The 21,500-nt window shown below is 51.3% G+C and overlaps 1 protein-coding gene across 1 annotated transcript in view; it reads left to right on the top strand.

Annotated features, from left to right (window-relative positions):
- Positions 1-8,231, top strand: part of XXYLT1 (xyloside xylosyltransferase 1) — a gene marked incomplete at both ends in the record, with an annotated part of 35,066 nt that extends 26,835 nt beyond the window's left edge. The window contains one exon of the mRNA XM_080622972.1: positions 7,835-8,231. Within this exon, the coding sequence (XP_080479098.1) occupies positions 7,835-8,231 (397 nt within the window). The remainder of the gene's footprint in view (positions 1-7,834) is intronic.
- Positions 8,232-21,500: the final 13,269 nt, after the last annotated feature.

The raw sequence follows: 21,500 nt of genomic DNA, 5'->3' as shown, positions 1-21,500 counted from the left end.
ACAGGCTGTTTCCCAAGCCCCTCAGCAAAGGCAGGGAAATTTGCCTTGCCTGTGCCCCACCAGGCATGGTGATGCCAGTGCTGCCTGCCCACAGCCCTGCAAGCCAGACCCTGCACACTTTGAATTTGAAACCATTTCAAGGCTTTCACTTCATTTGTAGCAAGTGCTGCTGATTGATGCACAGGGAGAGCAGTTCTAGGAATTCTTTGGCCATGGCTACCAGGAAGCAGCCAAAATTATGGAACAAGCAGAACCTGTAAAGAACTGGCAGCAGAACTGATTTCAGGAATGCAGCATTACTTTCTGATTAAAAAATTTTAAAAAAAAAAAAGGTGAAGGGCTTTGTTGTTTATATCTCTGCACATCAGTAATATATAGGACCCATTGCACTTACTCCCATTACCAAGCAAACTTGAAATGTCATTTTAAACCAATTAATAAATTGGACAAGATCTGACAACCACAACTGTGCATCAATTAGCATGAATACTATTGATAATATTATTAACTATTCCTTTTCTGACATATTGGACATACAGCTATGATTTTTTTCCAATAACCAAGTCACCCATGTGTGTTTAGCTGAGGCAGTCAGGTCTCTCCAAGAATGGGTTCAAGCTTTCTTTCCAAGGACTTTGCAGTACTGCAGAGAGCACACATGAATGGCGGTCTTCACTTGCAAGGACTGCCTGAGAAGTTTGCTATGACTTTGCTATGTTGTTTTGGTTTGAGGTTTTTTGTTGGCCATAGCGCACAAGTCCAGGGTGCATCAAGTGAGCATGCATCAGTTACCGTACCTGCACTTGTCTTCAACTCCTGAACTTCTCAGTTTCAGTTCCTGAACATCTCAGTTTCAGTGTCTAGAGATAGGTGTCACACTGGTGGCATCTTGGGGTTGCTGGAATACCTGGCTGCACTGGTAGCTCACCAGCTTCTGCATGCTGAACAACGTGAGCTGGTGGTTAGATCCAGCTGGGTATTTGCACAACTGCTGTCATCTTCAGTGGTTACATTTTGCCATGAGAAATGATGTGCTGAAAAAAGAGCAGGTCCACGCTGGGCAATGATGCTTGTGAAGGAGGTCACAACCTGTTCTGGGGCTGCTAAGAAAAATGCTATTCATGGGCAGTGGCCTCTGCAGTGCAGGCGTTCTTACCTCCTTACCCCCAGAGAAAGTTTTGCAGCATGGTGGAGAGGAGAGCCTGGGCTGTAAATGGTAGCAGAGGTCTCAAACCAGTCCAGCTCTTGAGTCTACTCTGGAAAGTGATTGCTGGGGCTGAGTGTCCGGAGGTGGGCCAAGGAGTAGAGCTTCCTCACCAGCACTTAGTAGAGAAGGAGCTTCCAAGAGCTGAAGCCCTTTGATGGAGGAACAAACAAACAGCAGGAAGTGGAGAGGTTTGGGTGCATAGCTGGAATGCTTTGTGGAGTGATACGGTGCTGGTGCTACACGAGGAAGCTCACAACAATCCTCTGGAGGGGTCCCCCCAATGTCCTCTTGCTCTCTGAAGCTCAGTGGTGGTTCCCTCCAGGACTCCAGTGCCAGAACTCCCCTGTGGCAGCACAACATTCCATGGCTGAGACTCCTGTACAGGCATGGGGGGATGGAGGCCTTTTGAAGGCCTTTTATTTCTTCTCTCCACAACACCAGGTGTGCATCTGTGAAGGGAGAACATCTTCCCTGTTCCTCAGAAACCCATTAGGGGAGAAGGATGGCCCGGGACATGCTGCCTCTGCCTCTGAGGCAGGCAGTGGAGCAATGCCAGAGCAGAGTCCATTTGCAGTTGTTAATAGAAATCTGCTGTTCTGGCACTAATTAGGCTCACAATGTTTTAAAGTGCCCCATGAACATGCTGACCCCATCCTTCCCGAGTGCTGAAGGAGCGGATGGTCTGATGCACACAGCCAGTCATTCTCCCCTGACACTAGTGCCATGATTGACAGAGGGAAGGAAACCGATCTACAACCCAGACAAGGATTTATGCTTGCACCTCTGTTCAGAGGGTAATTTTAGCACCAGTGTGGGGTGCAAAAATCTGGGGGGGAGTTATACATCTATGTCCCAAGGAAGGGTTTTGCGTGCAAGCTGCATTCACAAGTTACTACTGATCATCTATCTAAGTGTGCCCATTTTTGGACTGCTAAGTTCACGCAGAAATGTAATCATCAAGAATCAATTTGCTGCTCCTAATACAGGCCTTTTAAAAGTTTGGCATGCATATGGTGCTGTAGTAGGGAACAGTGCTGCAGAGACATAATTTGTGCATTACGTGAGAATTCTGTTAAGGAATTACTGATGTCTTCATTGAAGAACTCAGTTTGTAAGCATTTTCCAAGGGAGGGCTGGAGTCCTTCCCAAGCCGGACCCTCGCTATGAACTCATCAGAGGGAGGGTAAGGTGGCCCTGGTGTGCACACCAGCAGATGCATCCTGCTCTGGAATTGGGGTTGGTTTGCACCATGGTGATGTTTTTCACTGCAGAGCAAAGGGCATCACTGTGTTGGTGATGCCATTGCTCCCAAGAAGCACAGAGCTGAGATTTCCTGGGTTACACAAGCTGCTGAGCCTCAGCTAAGGCTCTCTGTGCCAGCCTGGTACTGAACCTGCCACCCCAGCTCCTTAAGGGGTTTAGTGTTTGCACATGGGAAATAAGCAATTAGCAACAAGGGCTGCTTTGTTGCAAGGCCTCTGTATGCAGCAGGGCTGAGCTCACCCCAGCCAGATTCCGGCAGCGCTGGAGTGGAAGGGGAGAGTGTAGATCAGATGCTACTCTGAATGCAGCCCTGGGGGAGCTGTTTACCTCTAGCTGTGGCAGAAAGTCAGAAGGGCCCATCTTCACTGCAGCAGTGCCTTTGGAGGGGTTCTGGAGGAAGGGACGACAGCCTTTTCCTGAGGGTTAATCTCAGTTGAGCAGAGTGGTGGCAAGGGACAGGCAGCTGCCTGCCGTAGCAAGGTTTAGCCAAGAGGAGAAAGGTACAGGGAGATTTCTTGGCTGTGCTCTTACTTCTTGCTGATGATTAGGGGCAAAAGCCACCATCATCCCCTGGATGAAGACACCACCATCCAGGTTGCAGGAAACAAGGTTGCTTTTAAGTGTGTATCTCTCACCCCAGAAGCCTTTACAGTTATTTACCCCTTCTGTTTGCTCTCCCTCCTCCATTTCAGCCATGTCCTCCATACCATTCAGAACACTGCATACTTCCCATCCTATCCACTGCCTCAGCCAGCTCGCCAGGCACCAGCAGGTGGGCAGCTTGGCTGGGGATTGCACGGCAGAACTGCAGCCACATGCCTCATCGTCCTGCCCTCCCAGGGGAGCGCTAGTAGTGGCATGGAGTGAGGAGCACAGCATGCTCACGCCTCGATGCTTGTTGCACAGGAACAGCAGCATTTGCCAGCAGCTGCAGCTGGGGATAATGCCGCCAGACATTTGTTTTCTGGCTCAGGAACCAAAAAGTGTATTTAGTAGTGAGAGCGTGTGCTTGTTGTTTTAGTTGGTGTTTGGGCTGGCAGGGCTGCTGCCAGAGTGACGCGGAGAGGGATGGCTGGCAGCCCATGCTTCCCTTCTGTGCCAGGAGCCCTGTGCCTGGCTAGATGGGGCTTTGGATCTCCCAGCCTTGATCCCCATAAAAGGGACTTGATAGCACAGCATGTCTTCAAAGTGCTGGCCCATTGCTACTGCCCATCTTGCGTGGGGAGGATCCACATCCTCATCAGCAAGGCCAGTGGCAGCCATGCAGCTGATGGGGCAAGGTTGCAGCTTCTTGAACATCTCAGATAGGTACAGGCACAAAAGCCCAGTCTGCTGCTTGTGGGGTCAGTGCTTCAGGCTTGCTGTTGGTCACCCAGCTGGCACCTTACCTTTCCTTCCAGCAAGAGCACCCTGCTGCTTTACCAGCAATTTCCAGCTCATCCAATGAAGTTGTCCCATAACCCAGAGCTGAAATAAACAAGTCCATGGATTTGGACAAAGTCTTCCACCCACTCAGTGTTTTCCTCTTGCTGTGCATGAAAGCAAGGGAAGGACAGGCAAAATACAGCTGACAGCTGGAGCAGTCCCGTCTGCCCCTGTCAGCTATCCCCCGTTTTAAAGGGTGCGATGGCAGCTCTGCCTGAGCGGAGGCTCATGACCACTGGGCTGTGAGGCAGGGGAGGTGCCGGGAGCACCCTGCGCCAGGCAGCAAGGGAAGTCACGGTGGAAGAAGGGGTTTTTATCTGGGCTGCCTGGGCCCGGCATTTGAATGCTTGGAAATGCTCTTCTCCAGATGTTTCCTAGCACACGCTGGCTCTGTTTATAAACAGCTCCTCAAAGCAAAGCCCATTGGGGCTGCAGGCGGGTGCTTGCAGCAGCTGCCCCGCACGGCTCCCCCACACCATGCTACAGGGGCTGGAGCTCAGGGTCACCTCTTTCCCCTCCAGTCTAGAGGTTTAACAAAAGCCTGAAATGTCTCTTCCTTTCTCCTCCCCTCCTCCCGGCCAGCAGCTTCCTGCCCCATTACGTCTCGGCCCTGTTGCATCCCAGCATCTCCAGGCTGCCTTCCTGCCGTGGCTTTCACTGCCGGCGGGGGCAGGGAGGAGGGCACCCCAGAGCCAAGGCTGGAGACAGGCTGCCCTGCCAGAACTGCCTGTCCCAAGGGAAATCCCACCTGCTCCAGGGGCTTGGGGCAGGGAGACATCTCCATTGTATCCAACTGGGGTTCAGTTCCTAAATGGTTGTCTCTGAGGCTAGCCCCAGCACCCCCTCCCTGCATCCTGGCAGCATGCTCATCAAGCCGTGGGATTTTCCCCCGTGTTGTGCCACAGTTTGAGGTGGGTGCCAAGGGCTGATGTTGGGCAGGACAGAGCAGTGAAGGGCACAGGCTGGGTTAGTTGTTAGCTGGTTGCTGTGCTTCCCCAGCCCCATCTCCTCCAAAGAAAACAATGCTCTTGTACCCGCTACTCTTTCCACTTCCAAATGGGTGGAGGTGCTTTTCGATGCTCTTCTCTGTCCTGGCCCCAGCAGAAGGACAGCGCCAAAATTCTCCATTAGAAGGATAAAAGCCAAGTGAAATCCAGCTGCTGCCAGTGGCCCTGCCAGAATACCTTTCCCTTGGTTGGCCTGAGCTCAGTACTGGCAAGGCTGCGGTGTGCTGTGGGCGGGCTCCCGAGCTGTCGGTGCTGCAGAGCCGCCCACAGCTCATCGCATCCTGAATCTCGCCCCGGCATCACTCCCCTGGGACATCCCCATCCTCCCCACCCAGTCCCGCTTCCCCATGGTCCCCATGCGCAGCCAGAGGAGGATGGCCCCGTCACACCAGTGCCAGGAGGAAGGGCTGAACAATTGCTACTTCTCAGTCAGTCTTCTCTCCCTGCAGAAAAGGGCACATTACTCCCTTGTTGTTATCAGCCATCACTGAGTAATCTGCTGAGGAACGGCACTGCTGCAAAATTGAGTCATTTGATACAGATCTGCTTCACCCCACTATGGCCTAGAGATGCTGAGGACTTGGGCTCTTGCGTTTTTCCTGTTTTAGCTGCAAGGGGCTGTAATCCCATCCCTTAGCTTGGGCAGCGTGTTTTAGAGGTAAGAACATGGAAGGAGTCAGCTCTGCCACGGTGGAGGTAGAAAGGTGCCTTCCTCTGCAGCACTGCTCCCCCTCTCCCTCCTGCCAGATTCCAGCATCAATTTTTGGACATGGTGATGGCTTTCCTGCCACTGACAGGGAGAAGCGGAAAGAGCAGAGTGTGCAGAGGTGGGCTTGAGCCAGTCTCTGCTGAGTCTCCTGGACCTGAGCACCTTGGGACGCTGATCAGCCCCTGGCTGTATCTTGTCTTTGCAGGTTGAGCTTCCCTCTCATGCAGTGTGGAGAGCATTTTGCCTTCCTTTTTGCATGAGCATCCATGAGTTGTCTTCACAGTGACCTGGTGCCTCTCCTTGAGATATAACTGCTCTTTGCAGAGGCAGAGCCCTTTTATCCCTTCCCTGCCCTTTAAATCAATGGAGCGCTGCTGCCTGTGGGCTCTGGTGAGGCAGCCATCTTCCGCTCCTCTTCCCTGGGAGGCCTGGAGATGACTGCTCGAAGTCTGAGCCCTCCTTCCGTGAAAAACTGGCTCTTGGAAAAACCTCTTCTGTCCTGAACTGGGTGAAAGGGAGCAGTGTAAAGACCCTTCCTGAAATGAGAAATATCAGAGGCTTGATTCTAAAGCATCTAAATGGAAAGTTGTAAGGAAGCAATGCTGCATGATGGTTGTGGTGCTCCAGACCAGGGAATAAAAAGTGCTCGTAGTTGGCATCATTAATAGATCCAGATTTTCTGCTGGGACAATTCTGCTGGTGGCTGTTGAATCCTGGCCAGTCTTGCAGCGTTGTGCTGGAGATCCAGAGGACAGGCCAGAAGGATGGATTTAATAGTCTGATCTCTGTACAAACTGTAGGATTACCTGAGCAAGTGCCTGTTGGACCTGAACACAACTTCTTACAAGGAAGATTTCAATTTAAATGTGGGGAACTACCTACTGTGACTTTGGAGGTGTCCCAGCCCCTAATGTCCCTGCATCTTCTTACATCTGAATTAGCACAGCTTCAGCTTTCAAGCATGAGAACACTTTAAACCTTTGGGTGCTAAATTCTCACACCATGTACCAAAAAATTCTTGTTCCCAGGAGATACATGGAGGCTCTGGTCAGTGTCTGACAGATTTGGAGAGGAACCAGTGGCAGGCTTAGCTTATTCTTTATAACAGTGTTTCTCCCTGACATCTTCACAGCAAGGTGCAAAAAGCCAAAACCCGAAACTGCTGTAGCTTTACCTGAAGTGTTAGGGCTGGAAGGAAACCTCAGTGCTGGCAGGCCTGGGCTGTCAAATGGTGGGATAGGACCGCAGGTCTCTTCTGCTTTCTGAACCGCAGGCTCAGCCAGCTCTCAGCTGCCCAGCTTTGCAGCAAAAGGTGCTGCTTGGGTCAGAAGGTTTTCAGTCTGAATGGGAGTGATCTTCTGGGGCAGATTCAACCCCAGCCACTTGGTTCATAGCATGGGATGAATTCAATTTCTGCAAGTGGGAGCAGCCAGTGTGTGTATGGTGGGGTGTGCTCACTGCCCCAGGCCTGAGGAAGGAGCCAAAGATATTTTTGGGCTGCTTGCTCAGGTAGTCTAAATTTTTCCCCTTTGAATCACCCTCTGGAGTTAGTTTTGTGCATTGCTATACTTGCACTGCTCTTTTCTCCTTGGCAGCTGGAAATTAGCTAGTGAAGATTGCATCTGCTAGAGCTACTACAGCAGTGCTCTCATAGCTAATGACCTGTTGCCATTGGATTTCTTCTTCTATTTTTAAGAACTGTTTCTGCTACTCAGATTTACTTCAAGCCTTTTTGCACAGCCTCAAGCTGGGGCTGATCTTTGATCTGGAGCTTCCCCGTAATCAAATAATAATGATGCTATGAGCTCTGCTGCTGAGATCCCATTAACTGCAGGACATTTTCCTGGCATGTACTAGCTAGGGGGCACTTCTGGTGCCTCTAGGCACTGGGGATGTGGTTTTGTCTACCTGCACAGCCGTGTGAGCTGTCACATCATCCTGTGTCCAGTTGGCTCACCAGAGTGATGCTTTTAGAAACAAAAGGGGCTTTAGGAGAGACCAAGAGTAGTGGTTTGAGGTCTGGGCAACATCCTGTGCAGGGGGTTGGAGAGAGACACAGCCTGTGAAACAGCAGGCTGCTCTGGGTGCCTTCAGCTAGCAAAAGACAAACACTGCGAGATCCCTTGGGTGGTAGATCCTGTGCTGTGATCCGAACCCGCTCAGACTTGACATGGCTGTTCTTTGAGCTGCACTCCCTGACTCCTGTTTTCCCTCTCTTTGCAGGCACACGTTCTGGCAGTACCGCCGTGAGAACCCCCAAACCAAAGTGGGGGAGCCCCCTCCTGATGGGCTGCCTGGCTTCAACAGTGGTGTCCTGCTCCTGAACCTGGAAGCCATGAGGCAGTCCAAGCTCTACAACCAGCTGCTAGAGCCCTCCATGGTGCAAAATCTGACAGAGAAGTACCACTTCAAGGGCCACCTTGGGGACCAGGATTTCTTCACCATGGTGGGGATGGAGCACCCAGAGCTTTTCCATGTGCTTGACTGTACGTGGAATCGGCAGCTTTGCACATGGTGGAAAGACCATGGATACAGCGACGTGTTTGACCAGTACTTCCATTGCAAGGGTGAGGTCAAAATTTACCATGGGAACTGCAACACTCCAATCCCTGAAGACTAGGGCAGCACCACCCCTGGAGCAGCTTGGGCTGCAGCCAGCGCTGCAGAGCTGTAATGGCTGCACCAGCAATCCCTTGGGAATGGTGGCCAGCCCCCATCCATTGCATCCCAGGGTATCCCTTAGGATCCCAAGAATGCTCAGTATCTCACTGCCTGTGGCGTCACCCCTCCAGGAGGAAGTGCAGTCCAGTAGCTGAAGCAGGACATTTCACACTCACCGTGCCTGGAGCTCAGCTCCTGGCTTTCTTTGGGGCAAGTACATGGTGCCCATCTGTGCCACAGCCGCTCAGGCATGGGGACAGCCAAGTGACTGCTGCTTTTGCACGTGGCAGGGTGCTGCGCAGCCTTGCCTTGTCTAATGAGCAACAGGAGCCCACAGCCAGGCAGTTAGGTTTCATTTGGCATTCCTTGGTGGTCCATTTCTGCACCTCATGCAGAGCATCTGTCTGATCCCTCTGGAGAGAAGACACCATCCTCAGGTTCCTTTTGAAGCATTCCAGAAAGGTGAGAGAGTTTTAAAGACTGAAAAGCTGCTTTAAATTTGGCTACTTACAAATAAAAACTGAACACTAGATGTGCTTTAAAGCCTTCCATTGGTTCTTCGTAGCAGTAAAAGTTTTACCTCTCTATCTTGCCTTAGAAGTGTTCAGTGAGTGTGTACCAGTAGGTTCATTTTTCTAGCTTTGCCTTTAACCTTTCATATGAGAATAAAGCTGCAGATGTGAAACACACTTGGCTGGTTTTCTGCAGCACAACTGTCTGTGCGATGGGAGGTTTCATGCTCTTCTTGTCATGATTAAAAAGTAGCTGATGTATATCTGTTGGGCAGTTGAATGTGGTGCCCCACATAACTTATCCTGCGTCTGTCCCCAACGAGTAATGCAACTAAACAGTCCAGCACAGAAACTGGATTTTGAACCAAGATCATCAGGGGTTGGTTTGGAAGGCACTGGGAGGTGCCTCTGCTGTGAGTGAGCGGGCTTCAGGCGAGAGCGCTCTGCTCCCTCAATAAATCTTGGCTCAGCTGGTCTGGCTGCTGGGTGCAGGCTCCTCTACACGTCTCTGTCAGCAGAACTGCACAAGCACATTAACCCACTGTCAGGCCTGCTTGTTTTTACACCGAGCCAGGTGTGTCTGTGTGATGTGCACGTGCAAGAGAGAGGGACGGGGACCCAGTTATGGCTTAGCCTAATAACAGCGTTCACAGTGTGTGGTGGAAGTTTCCTGGGCTCCTTCCCTGTGCCTGTGAACATTTATCTTTACTGAGGGAGAGCCTTCCCTCTGACTGATGTCTGGGGAGCGGCAGGCTGCAACACGGGCTGCAGCCCTAACACTGCCTTCTTTCGTTTGCTGGGCCTATCCATTTCCAAATAGCACAAAAGCTCAGCTTTAAGTATTTTCAGATCCCCAGGGAAGGAAGAGGTGATAAGAAGGTGATTGAAAGAAGCAGTAGCCTGCATTGTTAGATTCACATTTTCACCAAAGCCGAAGGTGACCAGGCTGTGCTGTGCGAGGCAAGGCAGTCAGCCAGGGTGCTGGAGGCTGCAGCAGTGCAGGATTCAGGGTGGGTGATGCATGGTGATGGTGCACCCTGAAGGACAAGGAGGGTTTGCAGTGGCTTGGCCAGCCAGAGCTGCTGCTGTGCCCTGGCACTCCAGAGGCAGGCAGGTTTTGCTCAGCCAGTGCCTCCTCTGGTTTAGGTGTGAGCTGGAAGGGGACATCCCCATGCTGTGTGGCTGCTGGGAAAAACAGAGAGGAGGCAGGGCTTCCTGGTGCAGTGTCACGGTCCCCTGGTTGGCGTTGGTGCTTCATCACCACACTGGTGTGTTCTGAGGCCCCTGTAAGTGGCTCCTGGGGCTGCCCCATGTGCACAGCCCCTGCTGTGCCCAGCAATGCTGCTGTGGGAACTCAGCCCTGCGATTGCCAGTCAGGGCACACTGGTGGCACCAGTGACACATGGAACCTCGCCTACCAGGGCAGGACCTTGCTGTCAGTTTGGAAACGGCTGTGCTAGTACAGGCCAGGCAGCTCGTGTCACTGGTCTTGGGGAGCACTGGGGCGATGAACAAATGTGGCTTCTTCCTGGAGTTGAGCAGCTCTAGGGTAGCTCTGGGTATTGGGGCTGACCTGAAAGCACCGTGATGGGTTTGGGATGGCATTGCCACAGGGTGACACCAAGGCTGCTAGCCCCAGGAGCCCGGGCAGGTGACCCCCTGCCCCACAGCCACCCCTGGGGTTGGGCCAGGCTCTGGGCACTCTTCGCTTGTGGCTGGGGGATGCTGTCCATAGGCTTGGGAGCACCCTTCCCTTTCTGTGGGGTCTGTGAGGAGTACACCTTCATATGGCCACTGTAGCCTCAGGGTGAAACCTTTTGCTTAGGTTTTAAAGCAAACAAACAAAAAAAACAAACCACCAAAACCCATTCCCTTTTTCCTTTTGTTCAAAACGGCATTTCACAGGGAAACTTGCAGCACTTTTTCAGCTGGGAAAGATACAGTGAGGGAAGCATTTAATTCAGCTCAGGGTGGTTTTCCCCAGGCACACATATGGCCCAGCGCAGCAGCTCCCCATGCGGCAGTGCCTGCCCCATCCTGACCTACACAGTCCCCAGGGCCATGACTAAGCACCACAGGCAATGTAGACCTACACAGAGTTATATATAGACCCTGCACGCAGCCCGGGCTGTGCTGCCTGTGTAATTACCTCCCCTTCATGCCCTGCTGATTGCAGGCACTGATGAGCTCAGCTGCAGAAGCCACTGTGGCAGCCTGGGGCTGGCTGCTGTGGGGCTGCCAGCTCAGCCTTTTTGAAGGGTGCCGCCTCCAGGAGCACCCTTCTCAGAGCTTGCTGGCATTCCTGTGCTGGGTGCCCAGCCAGCTGGGGACTGCTGGGCCATCCCATGCCCTTCCTTCAGTGGGAATTCCTGGAAGAATAGGGACTTCCCATCCCCATCTCTCCTCACACTCTGAAGCCAGGAGCACTAAGTCAAACCTGAGGATCCCCTCCTGCAACCATTGCAACCAGCACTAGCTACTACTAGCACAAGCACAATAAAAGATGCTCAGAAGGCAGGCTAAGAAAGTTGGGGTTGTTCAGCCTGGAGAAGTCTGTGTGGAGACATCATAGCTGTACAATATGTGAAGGGGACCTACAAGGATGCTGGAGAGGGACTCTTCATCAAGGACTGTAGTGATAGGACAAGGGGTAATGCGTTTAAGCTTAAAGAGGGGAAGTTCAGGTTAGATATAAAGGAAGAAGTTATTTACCGTGAGGATGGTGAAGCACTGGAGGAGGTTGCCCAAAGAAGTGGTAAATGCTCCATCCCTGGCAGTGTTCAAGGCCAGGTTGGACAGAACCTTGGGCAACATGGCCTAGTGTGAGGCAGCCCTGCCCATGCAGGGGGGTTGGAACTTGATGGTCTTATGGTCCTTTCCAACCCAAACCATTCTATAGTTCAGCAGCACTGGTTTGCCACTGAGTTTGCTGCAGTTACTCTGTGGCAGCAGCTCAGGGGTGGACAGGCAGAGCCTAGTCCTCAGGGCTGGCACCGTGTCCTTGGGCCAGTGTTGGTCCCCTGCCTAGCAGAGGGATGCACAGACTCGAGACCAGATCTGGGTTGGTTGAAGCCCTTTTGGAAATGCAGCAGGAGAAAGGCGAGCAGCAGATGGGACACACTGCTGTGATACAGGGGGACAGAGCTGGGGGGGGAGCAGGGCCCCGCCAGCACAGGCTGGCTGCAGGGATGGGGCTGTACCCTACTGGCATTGCACCCACGGGAGAGCTGCAGTGGCTCAGCCAGGGCCCATGAACGGAGCGGTAGGTTTTACACTGAGGTTACTCAGCCCAGAGGTGCTCCGTCACGCTTGTTGCCTTCCTGCTCCTTGTCTTCTCACCACTCGCTCACAGCTCGCCATGTTTTTCCAGAATGGAGAAGGAGATGGGAGTCTCCTTGAACTCTTTGAGGAAGATCAGGCTGTGGAAAGTAGCTCCTGTAGCTTGAGCTTAAGTAGAAAATTCAATTTCTTTCCTTGTATTATTCAGCATTCACAAGAAATTGCACATACAACAAACAGTATCCCCTATTTTCTGGCCAGCTTTGCTTTCAGCCCCACGCTTGAGCTGCATGGGATTTTTGCTCTCCTCTCCTGCGTTTCATAACACTGTCAGTGTTTATTCTCTTATTCATTTGTACTTCTTTCCCATTTGAAACAACCAATTGTTGGTATAAACTCACCTAGGGAGCAATTACTGTAGGCCTAACCCAAACAGGCGCTGGGGGTGCTCTATTAAGCAATAGAACCACCCTCCCCTCTCTGCTGCTCCCAGAGGATACAATATTTACTTTTCAGCTCTCTGCTGTTCATACGGAGCAAACTTCGGCCAGCATGCCAAGAATAACACAAACCATAACAACGGGCTTAAGAGCTGAGATGGAGTTCCCAACTTTGCAGAACACCAGAAAAAGCCAACCTGTGATTTTGCCTTTGCTAAGCAATGCCTGGCTGCAGCAGAGTGGGCAGGCAGCAGCACCACCACCCAAAATCTGCTCCCAGAGGATAAGAAAGAGGCATGAAAGGAGCAGTGAGCTCAGGACATGGGTTGGTGACTGATGGTTTTCCCTTTTAATGAAGGTTTTTATTAGGCAGCTGTATTGTTTGGTGAACTCTTCCTCAAAAGCTTTGCAGAGCCGCTGAGGACACATTCCATAGAATGGTGAGTGTTTCAGCCTGGTTTTCAGAAACTGCCTCTGACCATCATGAACCTCCATGGCTTTAATCAATAATTGCAAACAAATTGCTGCCCGGTCCTGTTAGTCCTTTCAGCACCATCCTCTGGAAATCGTTTATTGGCTAACCAGCTGCTAATGGGGAGCAAATTACCTTGTTGAGATATCTCACAGGAATATTGTAGCTGTATTGTACCTCACTGTTAATTCTCAATGTTAATTCAGCAATTTGCCTGTCAGAAGAAAAAGCGGAAACAAAGCAGTCTGGAGCTGCCAGAATGGGCCTCAGGCCTGGCCCTGGCAGGAGGCTTTAGTGTTGTCCTCCTGGGGAAGGGGATGCTTGACAGTTTGAGGGGTGCTCCTGAGAGCCAGTGTTCTTCCTTGGGCAGATGTGATCCCACTGCTGCTGTGGGAGGTAGGAAACTGTGCCCCGTGGCTCCAGCTCCCCTCCAAAGAGGTACCTTCGAGCTCTTTCTCCCAGCTCACTCTAAATGGATTTTACCCCCTGCAGCCCTGGCAGGACACTTTTCCCTGGTGACAGCCATCACCAGCACGGCCCCAGCACCAGCTTCTCCTTCCAATCCCGCTTGGCCATTGCTTAGCAGCAATTTGTGACCCTGCTGGTGACAATCCTAAAGCCGCACAAGCCACGGGCTGCACGCAGAGCCCTGTTCATGCAAGGCACTGTGTGAAGTATCTCCACTTACCACCTACAGACCAGTTGCTCAAAGAGCATTTTGCAGCTATTGAAAGATTTGGGGCCTTTTTCATTATGTATCCCCTCCTTGGAGCTGGTCAGGTTAAATAGACCCTTTGAAGTACTAAGGACAGTCCCAGTTTAGGGAACAAAACACTTGCAGATGCCCTGTGGCACATGGGGCTTTTGGCACTGTGTCAGAAAGAAAAGATGTGTGTTTTTTTCTGCATCATGCTTTTTACTTTCAAGCTCATCCCTTTTCTATGCTGGAGGACTGCTCTGGCTACCTGGGGAACACAGCAAAGACGTGCCCTTCCAGCAAGATCTGCCGACCTCGCAAGAGAGACAAGTTTTATATGGAATGCTTAAACAACAGCAGCAGCAGTAAGGAAAAAATGATGTTGAGCCCCTCGGCCATGGAACAGGGGCATGGAGAGCTGATCAGGTGAAGGATGCTCAGCTGCAATAACAGGCCCTGTGGTCCTGTGGCAAAACCAGTCTAAAACCCTTATCTGGAAAATGGGGGATAATGGTGACATGGCAGAACCTGCTACTGACACTGAGCTGTTCAGGAGAGGGAAATATAGAGCCAATGTGAAGAACTGCAGAAAATGTGGTTGATACAGAGCAGTAGGTAATAAAGTGGGAAACTGGAGGCCAGTGCAATGTGCCTCTGCTGACACACCAGAGTTTTGTGTTTTCAAAGCAACAGACTTTGCAAAAAGAGGAAATACAAGAAGTCAGCACTATTAAACCAAATGTAATGAAATATCCCACCATGAGCCATATACTTGTAAACTTCAAACGTTTTTTAGCAGATGCTACTAAATTTTTTTTGCCAGTCATTGCTCCAATGAAGTTTCTCCAGGAAAGAATGAGGATATCAGATGCACAGAGTTGTTCTGTCTTCTCCTTCCCTCAAGAGCTGTGTGTAATAAGATTCATTACTGAGTAATAATAATAGGAGAAGTATTTAAACAATGCTGGGCTGAGGAGGGAGTGCCAAGGCAGTTATATACTTGTCATAAAAACAGAGTACCAGGTTCTTAATGTGTCAGCTGAATTTGGGCAGCAGCATCAGGCAGGCTGAGTGGGTGCAGTAGCATCCCATCAAGATCCTGAGAAATTGCTCTGTGTTCTCCAGTACCCAGTTACCAGTCTGCAGTTCTGCAGCTCCTCCTGCCCATAGGTTCCTGCAGCCCCCATTTAGCCAAGCCACCCTTTGAAGGAGCCATATTGTCCTGGTTTTAGAGGGGAAAAAGAAGCAGAGATTGAGAAACCACTGACATGGAACCGGAAGGGCATTGCTGGATTTTCTGCCTGTCCTTTCAGCTGCCAGTCCCAAATGTCCCAGACTAGAGGAGACAGGATGCTGACCTGAGAACCAGGTGTCCTGGGGTGATGTGGCTCCTTTTCTCCGTTTCATTTTCATATCCCTCACAGGGAAGCGATGCCCACCCTGCTGTGGTTGGGATGGGCCAGTTCAGCAGGTACCTAGAGTATCACATTCACACTGGGAAGGACATGGTCCAGGGTGCTGGGAACGTGCCTGTAAAAGCACCAGGTATGGTGGGCACGCAGGGTGGCATGGGAGGGTGGCAGGGAGGGCTCTGGGGAGAAAGCAGTCAGAAGTCCTCAAGCAGCAACACTTGAAAGCGAAGTCCCCTTGCCCTCAAAGTCACATCTGGGACAGGACATGGAGTTCAAAGTGCCGCCGCGCCCAGCAGTGCAGGAATGCTGTGGGCAAACAGGAATTATATGTAATGGTCTCAGCTACATTTATCCTTCTCAAAATAACTTTTCTTTCTGCAGATCAGTTGTCTGAAAACCATAATTGATACTCTTCAAGCTCTTTATAGCTGCTTTCAGAATAGCAGCCTTGGTAATGCAAGAACAGGCATGGACCTGACCAAAGCTAAATCAGTGCTGAGGCCAGCAGCAGGGACTGGGCTGAAGGAAAGGACATTTGTGGCTGTCCCACACCTGTGAGCTGCAGGGAGAGTTCCAGGATGTTAGCAATGGGCTGGGGGTCATCCTGCGTGAGCTGCTCTGAGCAGAGGTGCAGGCAGCTGCAGTGCTGCGGAGGCAGTGGCAGCTTCTCTGCCTGGTCCCTACCATCTCAGCAGCCCCTTCACACACGAGGAAGTGCCTGACCTGGGAAACACCTCAAGATCATTGTAGATGGCATGGCATAAAGATAACCGTCCTGCCAGGGCTTGCCTCTGCATTTCCATGTTCTCAAAGCTGGAAAAACAAAATCTCTCCTATAATCCCAAAATTCTTTTGATGATGAGAAAAGGCAATTGAGGGGTTTTGTTGCACAACCTTCAAGATCAAATGAAGATTTATTTAGAACGCACTTTGTGGTATTACACGACATACAAGCTCAGCAATTAGCTGGAAGCAAATATTCCTCGTTTTCCGTGAGTGTGTCATTAGGGTAGTGTCTCACTAGTTGAACATTATCATTTTATCAGCTGCAAATATTGTTGAATTTCAAACCATTTGTGTGTAGTTTACTTTTTATATTTCCAAATATTGTTAATTCAGTCTCATTGCTGCCTCGGAAATAATCAGATGATGGTTTCTTCTCCTTTCAAACTGCCATAACAAACAACGGTTGGAAATGCTCTGATACTTCTTCAGCTGGAAGTATCGATAGCAATCAGAGAAAATGCCCCTTTCAAGCAAATCTTTAATAGTTTATTTTCCAGATGAAAGAAGAACTAAGGTATTGTATCCAATGCACGTAATGTCTGTCTGCTGCTCATCTCCAGTGTCTCCTACAGCAACTCAACAGCCTCCAGCAGCCATGCCCAATGCTGCTACAAACCTGGCTTACTGTTGCCTTCCAGACCCTTGACAAACCTCTGCAAAAAAAGGCAGGAGGGTATTTAGGAGTGCAGATATATGCTTTTTCTATAGTTATGAATAAATCTAAATATTTGCTGTGCCATTACCCTGTCTGGATTGGCAGCGTGAGGAGCAGAGGCCTGGGGTAACCTCACTGGGTAAGCCAAATCTTGAGCACAACATCCCAGCATGGGCTCTCCCTGTGGAGAGTGGCTCAGGGTGGTCTTAGGAAAACACAGAAGGAAAACTGATGCTGGGGTTTGTGTTGGGTTTGTGTGGAAGGGTTTGGGCTTTCCAGCCTGACTCCCACTCCAGGTGCAAGGTCCACTGGTGCTGTCTGGGACTGCTTTCTGGTGGGTCCTCTGCTTGCACCAGTTTCCTCCTTCTTAAAACAAAGCAAATTATAGAAAAGGGGTATTTGTAGGAAAGGGTTCCCACCACCACCTGTTCAGCCCATGGCCCGTGGCTGGCATGGCATGGGGAAGGCCGTGGGTCTGCTTCTCTTCCTTCTGCAGCATCCCACCACGGGGCAGGAATATGGGTCATGGCCATCTCTTACCCCTTGTGAACAGGCAGTATGTGTTTACTGTTTTAGGAGAAAATCTGATCTCAGCACTTTCAGCTCATGCCCAGCCCTGTGGCACCAGCGCCAGGCCTGTGGGACCCCTTCTGAGAACCGCTACTAGCAAAGGGAGCAGATAGGCTCCTGGTCACCAGGAGCATGTCTTGGAAAGGCCCATGATGCCCTCCTGGCCCATGGCATGGATCTTGCTGGGGAGTGCTGCAAACCCAGGCTGAGGGAATGCTGGGGAGATCCCAGTGCCTGAGGACCCTTCTTCTGGAGCTGGGCCCCTCAGGGGTCTGCAGAGGAGGATGGAGACATCTCTCTTCACTGTCCCTGTGTCCTCCCCTTGCTTCAGCCTCCCCTGTGGCAGCAGCACATCATGCTCCGCGGAGTACATGGACCAGCAGAACTCCTTGTCCACTTGATCTGGAAACTGTAATTTTCTAGCAACATGAAATTTGTATGCACCAGGGAGCATCACACAATCTGTGTTTGATGGGAAAGAAATGCGTTCAGATAGGGCAGAGATCTTTGGTCACAGGCGTTTGATAGAAATAAAGATTGAGGAGAGCTGTATGAACAGTGATAAATGTTTCCAACAGACAGGGCGAAAGGGCAGTTAATCCCTCAGGCCTTGGCTATTTTTATTCTTTCAGAACAATGCCAGGTGAAAATACCTGCCCACAGTGTTGTCTTTAAAGCCTTGAGATCCTGAGAGGAAACTAAAAAGCTGTTGCTGGTCGTATTAAGTCCAGTGAACAATTTCAGCCCTGAAGAAAGACTTCCCATGTGTGTTGCATGGCAGACTTTGCAGCACGAGCCGTGGCTATAAATCAAAAAGCAAAATCAAGATGTGGTGCTTTATTCTGCCTGGTTGGGTGAAAGCCCTAAACATTGGCCGTTCCTTGCTCCCAGGCCAGGCTGTAGCAGTGGTTTCTGTTCTCCACTGTATATTCTGCATTAGGATAACATCAACTAGGCTTTCTGCATGGATTTACATTCACACCTTGCAAACCTATGCCTCCAGAGAGAAAAACGGTAGCATGAAAGACAGTATCTGTTGGCAGCTTTTGCACCTGCCAGGAGGAGGCCTAAGTATCTCCAGTCATTATTGCTCACACTTACAATGCAAGAGGGACACAGGCTTTTTGCACATTGAATGTTAAAAGGTGGCGTCAGCTTTCACGGTAATTTAAGGCTGGCGTTCCTTCCTGCCTTATTATTGCTTCCAAAGCGCACCAAAGGGCATCTTTCATCTTTTTAGGAGGCTTATCGTTATTAGACATCATAAGCAAAAAGCTTGAAACGCTCTCGCCGTCTCTCATAGACCAGCTTCATTCAACACCCAGCCCAAAGCGCAGGGTGTCCCTTTTATCTGCACTGTGGGACACTTGGCAAAGTGGAATGAATGTCTGAGGAGGGCGAGTGCATTCTGATGTCAACCCCTCCAGCCTTTAAAGGACAGGCAATGGAGGGTGGGATGGTGCTTCTCCTTGCACAGGGGCACATGTGGCTGCGTTGCAGAACAATGGATGTTTGTATGTGTGTGCAGATGTTTTTCTGTGGAAGCCGATGCAGGAGCCCTAGGGCAGAGCTGCAGGTGATTGGGGGGGGGTAGATAAATAAATAAGACGGAGAAGGGAGGTGGCAGCCAGTTATGCACAGGGGCAAGCAGCAGCTCGCCACACAGCTGTGACCCTGCTTTCTCAATGCACCTTGGATACTGAGGGCTTTGTTGGGGAGGTGCAGATGTGAGGTGAGACGCAGATGGAAATCTTGAAGGATTTGGCTGTGTTTTATCAATCCATGTTGTTTAGAAGAGAACTATCCTCCAGCAGCGGGGTTTTTCTAGCCCTGGCATTGCTGGGACCCCTTCCCACCATACAGGGCCCTCCTGCTTAACTGGGCTGGTCCCACACGAAGGCTGCCCTGGCCCCCCTCTTCCTGGAGAACAGCCGTGCAGACCTCAGTGCCAGGCCCTTCCTGGCAATTAGCAACCAGCCAAGCTAATCAACACCTCCCGGCAGAGCACCTCCACAGCCAGGAAAACGGGCTCTGTGCTTGATCCGGTGCCGGGAAGCACCATCAGCTCCAGCCAAGTGAGCTCCACTTTGCAAGCAGGCTCCGTGCCTGCTGCAGGATGATGTCCCAAGTCCCTCTGGAGCAGCAGCCATGGGGAGGAAAGCCCTCATGGTTTGCAGCACACATGCTTTTCAGCAGGCTACACTATGGGGCACAGGGAGTGGGGTTGCTATGTATTTCCACGAGGTGATAAGCAGTCCTGAACAGGTCTTGCCCAATGTCACAGTCTGATTTCCAGTGCTGCAGAGCTCCTCCATTGGGAAGAGGAGCCACTGAAACTGGGTCATGGCCTGCGCCCTGTTGCTCATGGAGCAGTCTTCCACCATTTGGGTTTCAAAATATGCACAGCACCCTCCTGTCCTCCTGGGATCTCCCACCTCCTCATCCTGTCAGTGCTGCTCTTGGTTTGTGCTGGAGCAGGGATGAACAGACCTGGGCCAGGTCCCTCTGTTCCTGTTTCATTGTCCCACTGAATTCATGGTGTGGGTAAAGCCCCAGCTGCAGTCACTGTGGGCAGGCAGAAACATCCCTTCCAGCCATTGCATCCTCCATGCTGCCAGTGGTCAGACCTGCCCGGAGCCTCCTGCAAAGCACACTCCTCAGCTAATGTTCCCAAGGTGGCAAATAAACCTCTCTACATTCCCTTGGCCAGGGTGTGGATTCCCCCATGGTGCTGCGCTGGGGGACAGGGCTGTGGCCCTTTGTGTGCACTGGGGACTGCCTGCTGGAAGGGATTAGCTGCACCTCTGAGTGCGGAGCAGGGATTATCGGCAGGGCAGCCTGCTGAGCGGTGCTGATGTGGAGGATTGAGGGGAAAACAGGAGCATGAATTAAATGATTGCTGGGCAATTAATTTCTGGGCACAACCACTGCTGCCAAGTGCGCTGGGCTGAGGGATTCCTGCTCCATTCTCACAGGCTGGGTGCAGAGGCCAGCACAGCCCTGCTCTGCTGTGGCCCCAGTGGCATGGAGCTGCCCTGCCTGTGGCCAGCAACTTCAGCAACACACCCTGTACTTCAGAGCTATTTGCAAGGAGCTGCCACATCACCAGAGAAACAACCTGACCCGGTGTTCCACCGCAATCCTAAGAGGGAGCTCTGAGTAATTACTCCAATTGAATGCCAAAATTACAGAAAGGCTGGTGACCTCCACATGAGGACAGATTGCCAGATCCATCTTTAATTGTGGCTCAGGTGCTCGGCTCTGCTGCCTCCAATTTGATGTGTTCATTTCCCCTTGTGGGTCTCTAATCATGCTGCTTATCATGACCATTTTATCCACTCCTCTATTTCTAGCACGCATATCAAGGAAGACAGTATGTTAATCAGCCAGGTTTTCTTTATTGCTTCTTGTCAGCAGTAAAATATCTTCCAAAAAGGAGCAACCAGGTGTTTTCACCTGGTTTTGCCTGGGAGAGGCATCCATAAAAAACAGCAAGTGACAAGCTCACAGGGACCATGATTTTTTGCACCAGGTAAATGATGAAGGACAGGCTCAGCCGGGCAGGGAAAGGCCAGCCATAAACCCATGGCCCTCCCTGAGGCTGTCTTTATGCCAGTATTTATGCAAGCCCATCAATAGCTTCTCTGCATTCCTGCAGCCCTGGTGCACCCCACCAAGCAGTGCTGGCACGGGGGCAAACCCCAGGGCAGGGCACTGGTCTGTAAGCACAGATTTTGTCCATAGCAGAGCTGCGGAGCTGTGTCACCCTCCTTGCCCCACCTGAAACACATTCATCCCAGTTTAACCTAAGCTCAGCCCTATGACAGCAGTCACGCTGGGGGCCACTGTTGTGCAAGGAAGAGGTGTCACATCTCCCGGGAGCTCATCACTGTGCACGTCTGGTTGCTTCACCTTCCTGTGGTGCCCAGGTGTTGGTGACTGCACCCACATCAGCCATGGTCCTGCCCTGCGGCTGCATCACCCAGCACACAGGTGCAATATATCCCCAAGGAAATATCTGCATCCCTGGTGCGACAACAGGCCAGAGTTTTCATCCAAGCTGCAGTGCCTGAGCACTGAGTGGGACATCCCTGGGGGCTGGGCCTGCTCAGGCACCACTGGCTGCCCTGGGGAGGGAAATGGACTCACATCTGATTTCACAGAACCACAGAATCGTGGGGATTGGAAGGGACCTCTGGAGTCCAGCCGCCATTTCTGGTCAGACCTGTCTCATGCACAGAGATGAGCCAGCAGGACAGCCAAGTCAGGGGCACCCAGTCTGAGCTCACCCCTACCTTGGTTAAAGCATTGCCAGGGATGGGCAACTCACCACAGGCTTTGGCAGAGCATTTCAGGGGCTAGGTACCTTCACACATTGAAATCCATTCTTTATTTCCAACCACAG

This window comes from Psittacula echo (assembly GCF_963264785.1).
Source record: "Psittacula echo genome assembly, chromosome: 7".
Classification (NCBI taxonomy): Eukaryota; Metazoa; Chordata; class Aves; order Psittaciformes; family Psittacidae; genus Psittacula; species Psittacula echo.
Note: the sequence above shows the minus strand (reverse complement) of the source record. Positions and strands in the feature narration are given on the sequence as shown.